The sequence below is a fragment of the Neopsephotus bourkii genome, unplaced genomic scaffold (assembly GCF_033783945.1).
Source record: "Neopsephotus bourkii isolate Nb327-2 ecotype Australia unplaced genomic scaffold, CSIRO-AGI_Nbou_v1 NB_1139, whole genome shotgun sequence".
Lineage (NCBI taxonomy): Eukaryota > Metazoa > Chordata > Aves > Psittaciformes > Psittacidae > Neopsephotus > Neopsephotus bourkii.
The window spans coordinates 4,316,590-4,335,132 of record NW_026901625.1 but is presented as its reverse complement, the minus strand read 5'-3'; the positions used below and the strand labels follow the sequence as shown (position 1 = coordinate 4,335,132).

Genomic DNA, 18,543 nt, shown 5'->3' with positions numbered 1-18,543 from the left:
GGTGCCCAGCGCCTGCCCTCATGGGAGATGAGGGCTTGGAATGAACCCGGGAAGCAAACCCACAGGCGCTCCTCTGCCCAATGGGATTAACCCCAGCATGTGCATGTACCAGGTAAGTGGGATGCGGCGAGTCTGTTCCCCAGGGCACTGCGCGGGGGCATTCCAAGGGTCTGTCCCATCTTCTTCATCTGTGAGCCCTTTTACCCAGGAGCGGTGTGTCAGACCCCATGGGGATGGGATTCAAGCTGGATTGCTTGAAGAAACCCTATTTTGGGGGCAGATTGGGCACCTGTTCTTATCAGTGGCTACAACAGCCTTTCCCCATGTCACCAAAGAGCCAAGCTCTGGCTGGGAAGGCGGGGATGAGTTGCCTGGGGATGTTGGGGTGGATGGTGGCTGGGGGATGTGGCACTCTGCATCCTTTCAGGGCACAGGCTCCAGAGTGCTGGCAAAGCCATTGATGGGGCAGGCAGGAAATGTGCTCTGGGGTGAAGCCCTGCTTGGGGCAGGCAGGGATGCTCCTGCCTTGCCCGTGTGGGGCTTGGTTGCTACGTGGCCAAGCCATCTCCCCTGGGCATCCCTCAGTCCCTAAAAGGCAGAACTCCAGAACGATTTCCCAGGGAGCCTAAGCTGCCTTAATGCCTCTTACATGATTTATTTGTTCATGGGGGAGCGCTGAATGCGACTTAATCGGGATGAAAGCTCTCGGCTCCCATCCCTCTGCCCTGCCCGCTTGTGCAGGGGGGATGCGGTTGAGGACCAAGCCCTGGCTCTGGGTGCTCTCAGCAGCATCCTGCGGCCCTGGCATTGCTTGTAGCTCCCTTCTGCCTGGCCTCTGCTCTGCTCTCCTGGGGGTAGGTGGCACCCAGGGATGCAACATAGAATCATAGAATCATAGAATGGTTTGGGTTGGAAAGGACCTTAAGATCATCCAGTTCCAACCCCCTGCCATGGGCAGGGACACCTCACACTAAACCGTGGCACCCAAGGCTCTGTCCAACCTGGCCTTGAACACTGCCAGGGATGGAGCATTCACAACCTCCCTGGGCAACCCATTCCAGTGCCTCACCACCCTAACAGGAAAGAATTTCCTCCTTAGATCCAATCTAAACTTCCCCTGTTTCAGTTTGAACCCATTACCCCTTGTCCTATCACTACAGTCCCTAATGAAGAGTCCCTTGCCAGCATCCTTATAGGCCCCCTCACATGCAGAGCTCCAGGTGTATCCAGATGTGTTGCACTGGGACGGCATCCCTCCTGTCTGCAGGGCTTGGGGGTTTGGCAGGAGTCCCTGTCCCCAGCTTTGCCAGGGGGACAATGGGCTCCCACATTCCACAGGGGCTATTGATGGTTCTTCCTTCATAGCCCCTCTGCTGCCTATTGGGGTTGCAGCACTTCCACTAGAGCAGGTTGCTCCAGCCTGGCCTTGAGCACTTCCAGGGATGGGGCATTTCAGAGTTAACATTGGGAGGTAACACTTGCTGAAAGCAGTGTGTAAATAGGGCCCTCAGCAGCCCCAGGCAGGGGGAAACCAGTCCCGAGGTGAGAGCCCTCGAGATTTTAGGCAGGGATGGAGGGATCTGGTGGTTCAGGTCTTGCTCCAACAAGATCAGGGCACTGATGCTGGGTTCCTCAGCTGTGCACTGCTCCTCCCTGAGTAATCCCGCATGGAAATACACATCCTGGCTGCATGTGGAGAGGGGAGGACACCAGCTCTCCTGCTGGCCCAGTGCTAGCAGGTCCAGGACGCACCAGTGCCCTGCCTGGTGCTGAGGATGGGTGGTAGTTGAAGCCCTGGGTTTACCCAGTGGGATTTAGTCTCGGTAATCCCATGCTGCACACAGGGGTTGTGTTTATCCCCTCTGCTGTGCTTTGGGGCTTTCCCATAATCCTGCACCTCTCCTGGGACACAAGAAGGAGCCGGGGTGGTGGCTCTGCCTGTGCCCAACATGGACTGAATGATGCTGGGGATCCAACTGCTGCTTTCCCATCGTGGGCATCCTTCCACGTCCTCTCCATTGCATGCCTGCCCTGGCAGGAGCAATCATTCCTATCAGTGGCTTTAAAGTGTTGGAGCAAGGCCAGAGGAGGCCACGAGGAGGCCACGAGGATGCTCAGGGGCTGGAGCAGCTCCTGTATGGAGACAGGCTGAGAACACTGGGGCTGCTGAGCCTGGGGAAGAGAAGCTGTGGGGAGACCTCAGAGCAGCTTCCAGTGTCTGAAGGGGGCCTATAGGGATGGTGGGGATGGACTCTTCATCAGGGACTGTAGTGACAGGACAAGGGGGAATGGGTTCAAACTGAAACAGGGGAAGTTTAGATTGGATCTAAGGAGGAAATTCTTTCCTGTGAGGGTGCTGAGGCGCTGGCACAGGGTGCCCAGAGAAGCTGTGGCTGCCCCATCCCTGGCAGTGCTCAAGGCCAGGTTGGACACAGGGGCTTGGAGCAAGCTGCTCCAGTGGAAGGGGTCCCTGCCCGTGGCAGGGGTTGGAGCTGGATGATCCTAAGGACCTTTCCAACCCAAACCGTTTTGTGAGTCCATGATTCTATGCAGTGCCATTAATCCTGCAGCTGGAGGCACCTTGTTCCCAAGGCTCAGGTGTGTGCTTGTGCCACAAATGGGAATTTCCCTTGCTTTGGAGGCAGAAGATGGCTCTGGGCTGAGCACTTTTGCACTTCAGCTTTTTCACGCTCTGAGCCTTCTCCCCTGAGCTTCCTAAACCTCTCCTTGCTCTCCCAGCCATCTCCATGTAGCTGCTTCTGGCCTAATTCGAGCTCTTCCCTGTGCATTCCTCACTGATGCAGCCAAGGGGGAAGATCCCAAACCCTCCAGAGGAGGAAGGCACCAAACAGCCTGGTGCTGCCTGAAGATCCAAGCCCTGAGCCACAACCCTCCATTTCAGTACCCTGTTGTGCTCTGGGTTTCCATCCCAGCTCCCTCCACTCTGCTCCTCCCTGTCCCAGGGCTTGGGGCTGATCCCAGCCCTGTGGTTTGGGTGGTTCTAATCCAAATGAGCCCCTTCCCAGGCTCCTGAGGGCTCCCAGGGCTGTGTCTCAGCATCCATTCTTTGATTGGAGATTAGGCACCTCTCCTTCACTTTCTAATCTGTTTATAGGTGTCCCTGCTTAGTTTGAGAGCTTATCCTCCTTGCTGGGGCACTCAGCCCAGGATCTGAGCAGCTATTCCTGCTGGGATGGAGGGCTCAGAGAGGAGCAGCCCGATGGGGTAGGGTTGGGCAGGAGCATAGGATGATGGAGAGGGGTTCTTCATCAGGGACTGTAGTGATAGGACAAGGGGTGATGGGTTCAGACTGAAACAGGGGAAGTTAAGGTTGGATTTAAGGCAGAAGCTCTTCCCTGTGAGGGTGCTGAGGCGCTGGCACAGGGTGCCCAGAGAAGCTGTGGCTGCCCCATCCCTGGCAGTGTTCAAGGCCAGGTTGGACACAGGGGCTTGGAGCAAGCTGCTCCAGTGGAAGGGGTCTGGAACTGGAGGAGCTTTAAGCTCCTTTCCATCCCAAACCCTTCTATGGTTCTATGACGGTGCTGGGAGTGGAGCAGGCACCACGCTTTGACCCGCTGACCCACGTCTGGCAGCGGGTGGCTGCGGGGGGGGCTGCCCGTGTCTCTCCAGCAGATTTTCCCTGCTCTAATCCCTTGACATTCTGGGATGGAAGCATCGCTGTGGGCTCAATCTGTGCAGCTCAGCCAGCCCGGGCCATGCAGGGCGAGGAGCGCTGAGTGCTGCTCATCCCTGTCCCCTGCGTGGCATCTCTCCTCCCTTGCTGCCTCCAATACCTTGTCCCAGCCATCCCATGGCACGTGCAGCCCTGGTCACTGCAGTGGGGAGAGCCTCCATGCCCACAGCCCCCATTTGCCCTGCGAGCCATGGGGCAGAGGAAAAGGTTTGAACTCTTTGCAGATCTGGGAGCTTTGGATCCACAAGTGCTGGAAGCAGTCGATGTGGCCCCCACCATTACAGCTCATTGGGGATGTCTTTCAGCAGCCCATCAGATCCCATCACAGCTGCAAGGAAGCTTTTGCCGAGCTCCTCCAGCTTTGCTGCCTGTCTCTTGGCTTATTGAAGGGCCAGAGGAGTGACGTATCCCCAGTTCTGAAGCAGAAAGTGGGGAATGGGCCCCTAATCTGACACCTCCTTCTGTCACTCACACACCAGTGTTCCCAGGCACAATATAATCCCCAGGGATGCTCAGGAGCTGCTCACTGTTGCTCACAGCACGTGCATAACCCAGCAGTGTGCTCACAAACGCATGTGCTGATGGGATGTGCTGAGCCCTAATTCCCACTGGCTGGAAGAGCACAGCTCTGGGAGAGGCTTGGCCAGCACCATGGAGTCCTGTGGGGTTCAACCTGGCTGTGGAGTGATCCAAGAGCAAGGGTAGGATGGTGCCTGGGCATGCAGAGGCTGGTGATGGAGGTTTGGGGTGCTGTGATTGATTTGGGGGACAACTGATGGGCACAGGGATGACCGCAGAGCTGGAGATGTCACTGGGGAAGCAAATGGGTCTGGAAAGGAGCTCAAGGGATGCTCAGTGCTGCAGTGAGGATGTTGGGTGGCAGCAGCCCTGAGGCATGGTGATGGACAGAAAGCAGCTGTTTAGAGGGACAGTGACTGATTTTGGCCTCTGCAATTGCTCTTTCCCTTCCTCCACATTGCAGCACACTCGGGTCTCAGCATCACCAGCAATACCAGCATCCCCCCCAGCCCAACCAGTACGAGCAGCTTGGGGTTGGAAGGGAGAGGGAAAAGCTGGCTGGGCCAAAGAGAGGTTAAATAGCTCTGGGGAGAATGTCAGCTATTGCAACCTAAACCTTAACATTTTGCTTCCGTTTGAAGGGGTTTGATTTGTTGAACATGAAAGTGGATTTCATGCTGTAAAACACCTCGCAGCCCCCAGTGAGATCTGGGCTGTTAACGCTCAGCCAGATCCCCCTCAGCTGCTTTGGAAACCCTTCTGCTTTTCACATTCTTCTCGACACTGTGAAACCGGTGTGGATTCGGGAAGAGTTTCCACATTTGCATTTTTCACCCCAAAATTCTCCAGCTGAGGAATGTCACTCAGTCCTGGCACCACTTGGCGACTGGGAAAGAAACTGGGAGCAATGGGAGGATGCTTCTGGGCTAACACAGGTGCTGGGAATTCACTTCCTAAGGGAGAGTGAACCCTCCTGCATCCCAGAACTCAGGAGCAAGTTTCCTTTCCCCTCTGCCATTCACAAACACGACTGCTCTGTTTCTGAGGAGCCCATCACATCCCAAAGGATGTGCTGGCTCTGCCTTGGCACTGCCCTGTGCATGGCTCACCTGTCTGGAGGGAGCAGTGACTGGAGCAAGAAGTGGGGGTACCAGGCACATCTCTCTCAGCTGGGATTGGAGGTGTGGGGGTGCCCCACAAGAAGCTTGATGGATTGGGGCAGCCCTTCCTCTTTGGAAGGAGATTGTGGATGATGCCTGCTCCTGAGGCCATGGCAGAGGCAAACTGGGGGCTGGGGGACTCATCCTGCTGGCTGTGGCTTTGTGCAGAGCTTTAGCCTAATGGGATCCTCCAACATGGGTCTTGTGGATGGTGCTGTGCAGCATCAAGGGGACCCTCTGGTGGCCTTGGCTGGGATGCTTTAAATGCATCCAAAGAGCACCTCTGGGGCTGTTGAGCAGTTTGTTGTGTCATTAAACATCAAACCAAATGGATAAATATGGGGATGCTGCGTTCTCCCTTGTCCAAAGCACTTGGGGAAGGCAGCAGTAGGTCACCTCCCAGCCTGGCTGTGCTTCTCCACTGATTTCTCACCCAGTTCCTCTGGGTGTCAGCATCTCTCAGTGGTTGGGTTTGGATGGGAGATGCTCTGCAGAGGTCTCCATCCCACTCTCCCTGATCCCTTCCATGCCCTGATTCCTGCAGGAGTTTGCCACGCTGACACGGGAGCTCAGTGCATGCCGGGAGCAGCTCCTGGAGAGGGAAGAGGAGATCTCAGAGCTGAAAGCCGAGCGCAACAACACCCGGGTAAGCACCTGGAGCCTGCTGCCTGCCTTCCAGGCCTCAGGAATGCGGGGCACTGATAGCGGCATTGCCAGCCCCGGGCTGTGAGAGCCTCCCTCCTGCCTCTTGCAGCTCTTGCTGGAGCACTTGGAGTGCCTGGTGTCGAGGCATGAGCGGTCCCTGAGGATGACCGTGGTCAAGCGTCAGGCCCAGTCGCCATCCGGGGTCTCCAGTGAGGTCGAGGTGCTCAAGGCACTCAAGTCACTCTTTGAGCACCACAAGGCGCTAGATGAAAAGGTGAGGCAGGCTCCTTCTCCCAACCCTCCTCCTCCCTCCCACTGGATGCTCTTCTTACTGTGAAGCTGGGTGGTAACATGGGGCCCCTCAGGAGGAAGCTTTCTGGATATCCAAAAGCTTCAGCACCCTCATTTTAGGAGCTGGTGGGGCTGCCAAGGGGATGCTCTGGGTTTGAGGCTGTTGGGGATGGGGAACTTGCTTCCCTGGGTGACTCATGGTGATGGAAGTGTTTGGTACCCTGGTTCAGTCGTGTTACAGCTGTTGTTGTTCCTCCTGATTCATTTGCCTCAAGCATCTCCTTCCTCTGCTAAAAGATGTCCTCAGGCTGGCCTGGCCATAGGTCTCCAAGTCAGCTTGGCTCAGGCCGTTCCTCTCCAACTGGAGCATCCCGGAGCCTGTTCCCTGGATGTGAACCCACCTGATCCTGGCTGCAGCCAGACAGCAGGGCCTGGGAGCTGGTGCAGATCCTGGCCACCCACATCACAGATAAATGATGGCCTTTCCCATTGCCTTACCCACCTGCAGGTCAGGGAACGCTTGCGAGCAGCCTTAGAGCGAGTGGCAACCTTGGAGGAGCAGCTCGTGGATGCCCATCGGCAGGTAAGAGGTGTTTGGGCAGCCAACCCTGGGCCCTTGGTGGGCATCCACTGGGCTGGGACTGCATCGTGTCCGGTTGAATTTGTTGGAATAGTCCCCACAGAACATGGGGCAGAGCAGAGAGATGGCATTTGGGCACTTTTAATGTAAGGCTTTAACTCTAAACTTGCCATTCACATGAAGCATTGGCTGTCTTTAAGTGAATGCTCCATACAAAACAGGCTTCATCCTCCATCAGTGCTGAGCCTTCACAGCATCCCTGCCTTCCCTTTCCCCCTATCCCCCCAGTTCCTCCCAATCCACATCCACCAGGGGAAGGAAACCAGCCCGAAGCCAGTTGCAGACCTGGGTGCTCCAGGGCTGTCCCCACCAGCAGCTGCTCAGGCTGCTCTCGTGTGTCCCTCCTTGAGGAATCCCTGTTCCCATGCAGGTGGCAGCCCTGCAGCAAGGCGCCGTGCGGGAGGCCCCGCTGGGAGAGCGGGATGAGAGGGAGCCCAAGGAGCCAGCGCAGAAGCTTCCCTGGAAGGTGAGAGCCCTGGAACCCCCCCTTTGACCACGCTCACTGAGGCCATCGTGTCTCCAAACCCCTTGTGGCTGGCTCCAGGGTGCTGGAAACCTTTTCCTCTGTCCCCTGGCTCAGTTCCCTGGGAAATGCCCTTTCTGGTGGATACAGGCTGCATCTGAGCAGCTGGGAGTTTGTGCTCCTGCTTGGATGCTGTGATTCCCAGAGATGCTCTGGGAAGCCCTCAGCCATCCCTATTCCATGTGAGAAGCCACATCCCTGGCTAGCGGAGCCTGTTGATGGGGTCCCCAGAGCCCCATGTCCCCACTCCTCACCACCCCCCTGCGTCCCTGCAGGGCCATGTTCCCCCATTACCAGCCCATGCTGTGGAGCAGCCCCAGCATCCACCTCCCTCTCTGGTGCCTTGCAGCGGCTCTCCAACGGCTCAGTGCACCCGGATGATGAGGCAGGGCGGGTGGTGGAGCTGCAGGAGCTGCTGGAGAAGCAGAACTACGAGGTGGTCCAGGCCAAGGAGCGCATCTCTGTGTTGGCTGCCAGCGTTGCTGAGCTGGAGGAGGACCTCGGCACCGCAAGGAAGGATCTGATCAAGTCGGAGGAGATGAGCAGCAAGTACCAGAGGGACCTCCGTGAGGTTAGACCCTGCCCTCTCACACTGCCAAGCCTCTTGCAGTGACATCCACAGCGTGCTCTGGGCTGGGGAGGGATTGGAGCTTCTGTTGGGAGGTTGTCCCCAAGCCCATCAGCAGAGCATCCCTCAGGTTATAAGCAGACACTGAGATACCCGGCTTTGCTGCAGACCTGGGGCACTGAGCTGTGGCCATGCTGGAAGATGCTGCTGTGGTTGCTTGACTCTCCCATTATTGCTCTGCTGTGAAGAGTGGAGCAGGGCTTTCATGGCATGCATGGACTCAGGGCTGGGTGGCCCTATTGCCAGGTTGGTGGTCACAGATCAGGGTGTGACAGCCCCATCACCTCCACAGGCCCTGGCTCAGAAAGAGGACATGGAGGAGAGGATCACCACGCTGGAGAAGCGCTACCTGGCAGCCCAGCGAGAAGCCACCTCCATCCATGACCTCAATGACAAGCTGGAGAGCGAACTGGCCAACAAGGAGTCCCTGCACCGCCAGGTACCGAGCCTGCATCCAAAGACTCCCCATGACCACTTGGGAGGGAGAAGTGGGTGCTGGGGACGGGACCTGCCTTGGTGCTGGGCACCCACCCTGCCCTGTCCCACAGTGTGAGGAGAAGGCCCGGCACCTGCAGGAGCTGCTGGAGCTGGCGGAGCAGAAGCTGCAGCAGACGATGCGGAAGGCGGAGACGCTGCCCGAGGTGGAAGCGGAGCTGGCTCAGCGCATCGCTGCGCTCACCAAGGCAAGGCCTGCGGCACCAGAGCCAAAGGGAGAGCAGGGACCAGGGCAGGAGGCAGCTTTGGCCACCCCGCTGCACCGTGGGTGCCACCCTGCCCTCAGGGCTGTGCTGCCTTCTGCTTCCCCGTGGCTGCAGGGACAATGAGCTGGGTTTGAAGCTCTCCACGTGTCCTGCATGTATGGGGTTTGCTCCCTTCCCTCTGCTCCTTTCTCCAAGGCATAGATGGTCCTGTTGGGGTAGATGCCCTTTGGCTTGTGTTGGGATCGCTCTGGGATGAGGAGGAAGAGGAAGGATCCAGGCTGGATGTGGAAGGGTGCAGGCCTGGAGGGAGGTTGGATACACCAGCCCTGCTCTTCCTGGGTGCTTCAGCATGTGCTTGGCTCCGCACAGAGCACCTCCAGCTCCCATCACCTTGCTGTCAGGGCTGGTTTGGGCTCACAGCACACAGCCAACCATGGCAGGGGTGCAGGCAGTGGGAGAGAGCCCTCCATCCTGGGAAGGATGCAGCTGCAGGGATGGAAGGAGGGATGCAGGAAGGCCTGCAGGCTTTTGGGGAGCATCATCCGAGAGGGCTGCTCTGCTTTTCCCAGGCAGAAGAGAGGCACGGGAGCATCGAGGAGCACCTCCGGCAGCTGGAGAGTCAGCTGGAGGAGAAGAACCAGGAGCTGGCCAGGGTAAGGGGTGCTCAGCCTGGGCATGGGGGGTCCTGGTGGGTCCTGATCTGGCTAATTCTCCCCTATGCAGGATCTCTTAAACTAGAGCCACCCAGGAGCTCATGACACTGCTGTGATTTCCCTCCCTCCCAGGCATCCAAGCAGTGCTGTAAGCGTGCCACATCCCTCCTCTCTCAGCATCACCCCTTGGGGCAAGCTGGGACCCCACATGCAGGGAGGAGATGGGGAGGCTCCAGCAGCATTTCCCCAAGCCTGGATCAGCAGCAGGATGAGACCAAAGGGCACTGGGAGCAAAGAGTGCTGCCCTTTAAAGAGACAGAGAGGCCGAGCTGATGGGTCATGGGCTGCGCAGCCCCTGCTGTGCTCCTTGGCCAGTGGCTGTTCTGGCCATGCAGGAGGTTGTGATGCTCCTTTCCCAGGTTGCTCAGGTGGGATTACAGCCCCTGGGAAGCCCCAGGTTGGTTTGGCCTAGGACAGACTTTAGCAAACCCATAGGATCAGCACCCATTGGGGTCTGGAATGTTCCCCCCACTGTGGCTGTCCCTGGTTGCAGAGGGGAAGCTTCCCTGAGGGGCAGGCAGGACAGGAATCCTCTCCTCTCTCCTGTCCATCCCTGGCTGGGGAATGCAGAGCCCAGCAGAGCAGCAGCGGAGGGGCTGATCTGTGCTGTGAGGGGTGGGTTTGCTCCCAGCAGCACCCAGTGGGGTGGCAGGGGGAGCTCATGTGTTGCTGTTGGCTCCTTCAGGCCCGGCAGCGGGAGAAGATGAACGAGGAGCACAACAAGAGGCTCTCAGACACCGTGGACCGGCTGCTGAGTGAGTCCAACGAGCGGCTGCAGCTCCACCTCAAGGAGAGGATGGCAGCCTTGGAGGAGAAGGTAGCGCTGGGGGTCCTCTGGGGGGCTGAGGGGGATCTGCGTGGTCTGCAGCCCCTCTGGTGCAGAGACTCAGCCACAGCACAGGGGTTTGGAGGTGCCTGTGCAGGGGTGGAGAGATGGTCCCATGCAGGGGAGAACAAACAGTCCCATGCAGGGATGGAGAGAAGGTCCCATGCAGGATGGAGAAATAGTTCCATGCAGGGATGGAGAAATGGTCCCATGCAGGGGTGGAGAAATGGTCCCATGCAGGGGTGGAGAAATGGTCCCATGCAGGGGTGGAGAAATGGTCCCATGCAGGGGTGGAGAAATGGTCCCATGCAGGGATGGAGAAATGGTCCCATGCAGGGATGGAGAGATGGGCCCATGCAGGGATGGAGAAATGGTCCCATGCAGAGATGGAGAGATGATCCCATGCAGGGGTGGAGAGATAATCCCATGCAGCATGCCAGCCAGGCACTGGGGCCAGTGGGAGTGTCGGGAAGCTTGCCCTTCATCACACCCACTTCCCACTGCCTTCCACCTCCAACAGCAGCAGGATTTGTCCTGCTCCGCTCCCTCACTTCCCTGTGTCTCTCCTGGCTGTCCAAGCAAAACCCTGCTGCATTTTGCAGGTGAAAATGCAGTGTTCATCCTCTCCCACCTGCCCATCCCCTCCACATGCTGCCTTCAAACCTCCCTGTCTACAGCCCGAACTGCTCTGCCTGCTCCAAGCCAGGGAAGAGCCCATGAGCAGCTCCCAGCTCCCACCCTGGGGCACTGGGCTTTCCTTTGAGGAGCCAGCTGCTCCCAGCATGAATGCAATTAGCTGGGAAAGGGGGTGGCTCAGAGCAAGCATGAACCTCACAGTGCCCGTGGGCCTTGATAATTCACCTCCCTTTGGGTTCCTGCAGGGACCAGGCTCCCCTTAGTGGGTCAGAGCACAGAGGGCTTGCACCCCCAGCTGATGCCTCCAGGACTGGGTCTGTCTCTCCTGCTGCTCTGCAGCTCCTGTCCCCAACCAGATGTGGCTGTGCCAACGTGTGCAGGCATCCAGCACATAGGTCTGAGTGGCTCTGAGTAAAGAGCAGGACCTAACACATGGGGCTGAGTCCAAATTTCCAGCCCAGCAAACAACAAGGACTGGAGTGGTGGCGCATCATCTGCTCCTGCTGCTGGCACTGCCTCACCCAGAGCTTCTCCAGGTCTTTGCAGGCAAAAGTGATCCAAAAAAGAGCACTAGCTGCAAACACATCTGCTTTTCCCCCTGCTTATTCACTAGCTTAGATGTAGCGGATGTTTTTGCCCTTGATCCAGCTCAAGGAGTTCATCTCCTCTCAGATGCATTTCCTGATGTTGAAGCCCTGCCCTTCACATCTCTAATCACCATGGCCATAGCATGGTGCTGGTGTGGGGCAGGAGCTGAGTGAGGGCAGCCCTGCTTGAGGAGCAGGGGGTTTGCAGAGCAGAGCCATTCACAGGTAGGTGAGGAGATGCTCAGTGGCCATTGATGTCCCGTGGACAAGGTGGTCCCATGCTGGCCATTCCCAGGAGGCCGTTTCCTAAATGGTCTCTCTTTCTCTTTCCTGTTTTTGTTCCCTTTTCTTTTGTTTCCTTTTCCAAAGAACACTTTGTTACAAGAGCTGGAAAATACCCAAAAGCAGATAGAGGAGCACCAGCACGACAAGGTAAATGCGGTTGCAGGGAGCCTGCCCCCGGTGACTGCGCTTCCTCGCTCCTAATTCCCAGCTAGTGGCAGTCGTGGCTCCTTAATTCCCTAGTTTTGGAGGCGCTGGGATCCCAAAGCACCCAGCAGCAGGAGGCCCCAAACTAAGCCTTGGATGGAAGCCGCCACCCACCCCTCTGGAGACCCCCGGTTCAGTCCCCTGACAGGCATGTTCAGTCCCATCTCCATGTCTCTATCCCGTTCATCCATCCCCAACTCCCTGAGGACAGCAGCAAGGATGGGGTGGCTTCACCTCAGGCAGCCACATCCCCTTCACTCCTGAGGCTTTCTGAACCCCCTCATTCCAACTGAGGGACGATCTGCTCCATGCCCAGCTTGCAGAAGGCCCTGTAGGTCTTCACACCTTCCTTGCTCTCAGATAAAGCATCCAAGTAGGGTCTGCAACAGGAGTCCACCACGTTGGCCTGTGCTGGAAACTGGAGGGTTATGGCTTTTTAAAGCAATGGGAGTTTTGGGGATATGCCCCATGCTTCATGCATGGTTGATTTCCTCCTTTCCCAGGGCCTTGCTCTCCCAGATGCTCCCAGCATCCCAATATGGGCACTGCTCGTGCTTCCCAGCCTTGGCTGCTGGGTTAGGGCTGGCTCCAGGCAGAGGCAAAGCTCCAAGACCTTCATGATGCTGCCTGCACTTTGCCCACCCTGGTTCAGCCTGTTTGCCCCTGAGACTGGATCCTGCTGGGCTGGAAGATCCATCTCCCTGCCTCCCTTCCCGCTCACATCTCCTGTAGGACAGCACAGCCACGTAGTGCAGGCACAGCTTCCTGTGAGGATGGGACTGGCAGCGGGAGAGACAGGACCAGCAGCCCATTTGGCCAACTGGTCCCTCACTGCTGGCCCCGCACATGCAGTGTGGAGCAAACCCAGAGCATCCCAGTGGGACTGATGTTCCTTCATCTCTCAAAGCAGCATCGCTTCGAGCACTCTGTGTCTGTCTGTCTGGCCTGTGATCACTTCCTCCCTTCACAGCATCACCCCAGCATCGCCATTCACTGTCGCCTGCATGAGCTGTTTGTTTCCCGATGTGCCAAAGGTGCTTTAAACCTGGGATGGGGGTTTTTAAAGGAAATAGGAACCTGGGAATAGCTAAGAACGTGGATTGCCCCAAACGTGGCTGCTCCTCAGAGCAAAACCAACCCCTGTCCCTTGTCTCACCCCGAACAGCGGCGGTTGTCTGATGAGATCGACAAACTGAGGCTGGAGGTGGATCAGCTCAAGACCAGAAGTGGGACATTCGTGGAGAGCGTGCACACAAGGTAAGGGCAGAGCCCCACCAGCCTCTGCTTGCACCCTGCACCCATGGGTTCGGCCCCAAAATGATGATGGCATCAAGCTGGTGTCACCAAGCTGCAGGGTGGTTAGTGCAGCAGGGTCAGCTCCAGCTGGGCTGTCCCCACCATGAGATACAGGCTGCTGAGAACAGCCCAGCCCAATTGAACAGTCCAAAAGTTGCTCTTTTAAGGGCAAAAACCCACTGGGCATCGTTTCTTTTTCTGCACAAAGGACTTAGGGCTTAATTCTCTATGAAAGCTGAGTGTTCACCAAGCAGCTTTCCCTTTGTGGTGTGCTGGGGATGGGCTGGTGGAGAAGGAGAATCTCTTTTGAGGTGTTGCGGGCAAAGAAGAATGAACCCCCCACTTTTACCCCTCCTTTCCACAATGGTTCCCCTCTACCCTTTCACTTAAAGTCATCTGGGAGGTGGGGAGCAGCCCAGGGCACCAGGAAGAGAGGTGAGTGCCTCAGGCCTCAGCCCCCAGCACTGCAGGGGGCTAGAATAGGAGGGTGACAGCACAACATGCTCCCCAGTGTGCTGCTGTGGCCGCCTGAGACACAGCATCCTCTCCTGAGCATCATATCTGTTGTAGATAGAAGAAAGAGAGAGAGTGAGGGAGAGTTTGTGAGTGTCAGAGGAGCGTGCGGAGCATGTGTGGGACCTCTTTGTATGGGGCTGTAAGAACAAGATGGACATTTGTGTTTAGCTTTGTTTCTGGGAGGAAATAGCAGCAGACAGCTTGAGTTACAGAGGGCACAGTAATCCCCCTGCTGAAATGTCAGCTTTTGTCTGAGGCGCCTTTATCTGGTTTTAGCTCAGGAGCAGCTTGTCAGTGGCTCCACAGCTTAAATCCCCTTGAAACTTGGGCTGTGCCTTCGTGTGCAGACACCAAGCTGACGCCAAGCAGAGCTGCTCCTGTCAGTGCCTTTGTCTGGCCTTGGGAGGATGCTGGGGCAGGGAGGCACTGCAAAGCAGAGCCACCGTGCTGGTAAACACTGATCTGCCTTGGGCAACTGTTGTCATCCTACATCAAAACCCCCTTGTGCTTCCCATAGCAATGCCCATAGGGAATGATAACCCATGCTCTGGGAAGGCACTGGGCTCAGCTCTGGGGTTGGGTGTTCAGGGTGAGGAGGAGCAACCAGGCAACATGGAGATATGCATCGAGTGCCACGGGTGGCAAAAAGTGGCCCTCATGTCCCATAGCTGCTGTGTTGCTCTCCCTGGCATGGGGACCTGCTCCCAAGCACCAGCCTGAGCATGGAGGAGGATGAAGGAGTGCCAGGCAGTTTCTGCTGGAAGATCCCAAATGATGCCCATGTCCCCGCACTTGGAAGATCTGATTCAAACGGGTTTTTATTCAACATTTTTAACATGAAAATGTTAAAGGAAACGTAAAAAGGAGGAGAAAAGCTCCCTGGATGGCCCCTGTTCTGGAGCACGGGGATGGAGAAGGCAGGCACAAGACGTGCTGTACATGTGAGGTGCAAGCTGTTCTCGAGAGGGAAGGATAGGAGGGGACTGCTCAGCCCACGGCTTCACAGCAGACCCACTGCACAGGGTGGTTGTCTCCAGGGCTGGCTGGATGCCCTAGTGGGTACCGCAGAGAAGGGGGAGGTAACAGCAGGGTAGGGCCCAGGGCTGAGCTTCCTACAATCTGTGAGCACATCTCCAGGGCGAGCATGGGGGGAATGGGGCACCTTTTTCTGGAGCCTTGGGTTTGCATCATTTATAGAATCCCAGAGTGGTTTGAGTTGAAAAGGACCAAAAAGCTCATCCAGTTCCAACCCCTGCCACAGGCGGGGACCCCTTCCACTGGAGCAGCTTGCTCCAAGCCCCATCCAACCTGGCAAGAGATGCAGAACAGGCAGGCATCACTGGGGTGGACATGGCAGGGTGGCCTCATCCTTCTCCTCTGTCCTCAGCAGGCCTGGGCTGCAAGGGGAGCAGCCTGGGGATGAGGGCATCCCTGCATGGAGCAGTGTCTGCAACAGGGCTCTTTATCCACAGGTCCCATATGGGCAGCGCCACAGACCTGCGCTTCCCACTGAGTGCCGTGGTCCATGGCCCCGCTGAGCCCTTTGGGACAGCCCCAGGTCTGCCTCGGGCACAGAAGGGCCGATTTGCTGCCCGGCGAGAGGAGCCAGCCAAGGTAACCCATCTTCATGGGGTCACATTGGGCTTGGGGTCTCCTTCTGCCTTGCATGCCAGTCTCATGCCCTGGGGACATGGGGATAACATGGTAGGCAGAGTTTTTCCCATTGGGGTTGCATTGAGTTGTAACTGGTGTGTGGAGCTCTCCAGTTTGGCTTTTGGAGGCATGGAGTGCCGTGTAGGACCAGTGGATGTTGTTCCCTCCAGGACTGGGAGCAGGCTCAGGCTGGCAGTGTCCTGGCCACGGGGCCTCACGCCTTCGACAGCGACCCCGAGATCTCCGATGTGGATGAGGATGACCGGGAGACACTTTTCAGCTCCATGGATGTGCTCTCCCCTGGTGGGCACTCGGATGCCCAGACGTTGGCCATGATGCTCCAGGAGCAGCTGGATGCCATCAACGAGGAGATAAGGTAATGACCATGGGCAAAACCCCACCACTGCCTTGCTCTAAAGGGGCTCCAGAGGCGTCAAACTTCCAGGCGGTGGGAGGAGGCTCTGATGCCCTAAAATTGGGATCTTGGTCCAGCTTCAGCCAGGGAAATGGCTCCAGGACATCCAGCCACATCCTGCACATGGTTTATGTGGGTCCTGATGGATCGGTGTAAGGATCCTGATCCTACTATCCCTGGAGCTCAGGGGTTTGAGTCACAGCACCCAGGTGCATCACCCCGGGTAGCAGGATGCGGTGGCTGGCGAGGTGAGGAGCCAAGAGCCCTGAACCCTGCTGCTCCCCCAGGATGATCCAAGAGGAGAAGGAATCCACCGAGCTCCGCGCGGAGGAGCTGGAGACGCGCGTCACGAGCGGCAGCATGGAGGGGCTCAACCTCACCCAGCTCTGCAAGAGGGCTTCCATCCCCACCTCGCTGACAGCCCTGTCCCTGGCCAGCTCGTCCCCCCCGCTCAGCGGCCGCTCCACCCCGAAGCTGTCCTCCCGCAGCGCCGCTCAGGACCTCGACCGCATGGGGATCATGACGTTGGTGAGGAGGAGAAGGAGGAGGAGTGGGGTGGATGTGGGGCTTGGACAGGGCGTGCGGGTGGCTGCTGGGGTGGGAGCGGTCCCTCTGGGATGGGCTCTGGGATGGGGGTGCCTGGCCCTGGGGTGGGGCGGGGGGGTTTCTCCATTAACTGCCCCCCTTTCTGTGTCTCTCTCGCTTTCCCCCTTGCAATCAGCCCAGCGACTTGAGGAAGCACCGGAGGAAACTGCTAGTGAGTGGCTCCCATCCCGTTGGTTTTTGTCCAAGCCCCTTTTCCAGCCTGCTCCTGGCTTTGTCCACACCAGGTCAGGGTGCAGCAGGCGCGGGATGGAGCTGGGGACCCCAGGGATTCAGCAGGAGGATCTTGGGGATCCCATAAAGTGCTTGGAGATGTGCTGGCTGGCAGCCTGGGGGGTCTGGCAGGACATGGGGAGGTTCAGAAAAGCCACTGGGTCCTCAAACGTTGTGTGTCCCCTCTGGCGACTGGGTGTCTTTGGGACATTCCCATCTGTGCTCCTCAGAGCCCTCTGCTGAGGGCCAGCAGCTTCTGTCCTCACTCACTGACCTGGACCACAGGGCTGCATCCCCTCTCCTTCCTATTCCCAGGATCTTGGCCATACGGCCACATCCTCCCCATCTGTTTGGGCATCTCAAGCCATTGCCACAGCTCTAGTTGAGGCCAATCCTGGAGCGTGGCAAAGCCTCAGGGCTCTGGTGGCTCTTTTGGCCATGCCTCCGTGGAGCAAGAGAGAGGCAGGCAGCAGGGCAAGGATGGAGTTGGGCTTTGGCCACCCGGCCTCATCGCTTCTCTGCCTGTTCAGTCCCCTGCAGCTCGGGATGAAAGCCGAGAGGATAAAACCACCATCAAATGCGAGACGTCCCCCCCATCCTCACCCAGAACACTGCGGCTGGAGAAGCTGGGCCACCCTGCGCTCAGCCAGGAGGATGGGAAGAGGTACGTGGAGCATCTTCGGGTCTCTGTGTTGGGCTGAGGATTTACATGGGGCAAGCGTGGGGCAGTGGGGAGGGCTGGGGTTTGCCATGGGCTTGTGCTCTGCTTGGGAATAACCTGAAGGCTTTGCTGTTCCTCTCCCTCCTCCATCCCCAGCTCGCTGGAGGAGCAGGCCAGCAACCCCAGCAGCAACAGCAGCCAGGACTCCTTGCACAAGGGCTCCAAGAGGAAGGGGATCAAATCCTCCATCGGGCGCTTGTTTGGGAAAAAGGAGAAGGGGCGTTTGATCCAGCTGAGCAGAGAAGGGGCCACGGGGCAGGGTCCGTGAGCAGCCCCCTTCCTGCGCGTGCCGGGCTCCTGGCCCTCTCTGCCATCGGGGTGCTGTTGGGGTGACCAGTGGAGGAGCAGGGACACCCCTGCTGCTCTGAGGGTATTGGGACCACTGGCTCTAGGCAGTTGGGTCCTGGATCTTCTGCCTTTTGGCCATTTCTGGCCTGAGCGTGGTATCACTCGTGATGCTCTGGAAGAGCTGTAGTGAGGATAGTGACCCCCCCCCATCACCATCTTATCTTTAATGTCCCCAAATCTGCTTCCCTCCCCACAGGACCTTCTTGATTTTGCAGAGCCCATTAGTAGGAGCTGCTTTTCCACTCCTAAATCCTTCACTGCTTTGATGTTGAGCATTTTGAAACGAGGGAGATGGCAGGCTGGGATCCCCTGGGGCTATCCAGGGATGCAGGGGGGGCTGTGAGGGTGGATTGGAAACAGAGACTCTCACCCCCTGTACATCCCCAGCACCATGGGATGAGGGCTGTGACATTGCCCACACTAGCCCTGGGGATGTCATGCTCACCCAGGGGATGTCACATTGACCCGAGGGTGTCTTGCTTGGCCAACAGTGCTGCTGACTGACGTGGAGGTGGGCATGCAGGACCCTCTGGGGCTTGGCAAGTTGGGTGCTCAGGCCGAGAAGGATCGTCGCCTGCGGAAGAAGTGAGTGAACCTCCTTCCCTGCCCCAGCAAGGAAATGTCCTGCCCGATGGCCAAGAAGCCATGAATGGGAATTGTTGGAAAGACTTCTCATCTTCACCTTCTCTTGAGCCCTGTTAGCTCCTTTAGTGCTGTGCTACCTGC

General features: G+C 57.7%; 1 protein-coding gene across 3 annotated transcripts in view; it reads left to right on the top strand.

The window, feature by feature from the left end:
• The window catches only part of PPFIA4 (PTPRF interacting protein alpha 4), a 53,626-nt gene that overhangs the window by 25,173 nt on the left and 9,910 nt on the right, over positions 1 to 18,543 (top strand). The window contains exons 3-20 of one of the 3 annotated variants that reach the window (XM_061363120.1): positions 5,918 to 6,019; positions 6,128 to 6,292; positions 6,818 to 6,892; positions 7,320 to 7,415; positions 7,822 to 8,043; positions 8,393 to 8,539; positions 8,649 to 8,783; positions 9,371 to 9,454; positions 10,200 to 10,331; positions 11,933 to 11,995; positions 13,218 to 13,309; positions 15,337 to 15,478; positions 15,688 to 15,893; positions 16,220 to 16,460; positions 16,654 to 16,689; positions 17,279 to 17,412; positions 17,566 to 17,729; positions 18,309 to 18,402. In XM_061363120.1, coding sequence (XP_061219104.1) covers positions 5,918 to 6,019; positions 6,128 to 6,292; positions 6,818 to 6,892; positions 7,320 to 7,415; positions 7,822 to 8,043; positions 8,393 to 8,539; positions 8,649 to 8,783; positions 9,371 to 9,454; positions 10,200 to 10,331; positions 11,933 to 11,995; positions 13,218 to 13,309; positions 15,337 to 15,478; positions 15,688 to 15,893; positions 16,220 to 16,460; positions 16,654 to 16,689; positions 17,279 to 17,412; positions 17,566 to 17,729; positions 18,309 to 18,402 — 2,330 coding nt within the window. The remainder of the gene's footprint in view (positions 1 to 5,917; positions 6,020 to 6,127; positions 6,293 to 6,817; positions 6,893 to 7,319; positions 7,416 to 7,821; positions 8,044 to 8,392; positions 8,540 to 8,648; positions 8,784 to 9,370; positions 9,455 to 10,199; positions 10,332 to 11,932; positions 11,996 to 13,217; positions 13,310 to 15,336; positions 15,479 to 15,687; positions 15,894 to 16,219; positions 16,461 to 16,653; positions 16,690 to 17,278; positions 17,413 to 17,565; positions 17,730 to 18,308; positions 18,403 to 18,543) is intronic. The other 2 variants (XM_061363122.1, XM_061363121.1) reach the window with 2 other exon arrangements.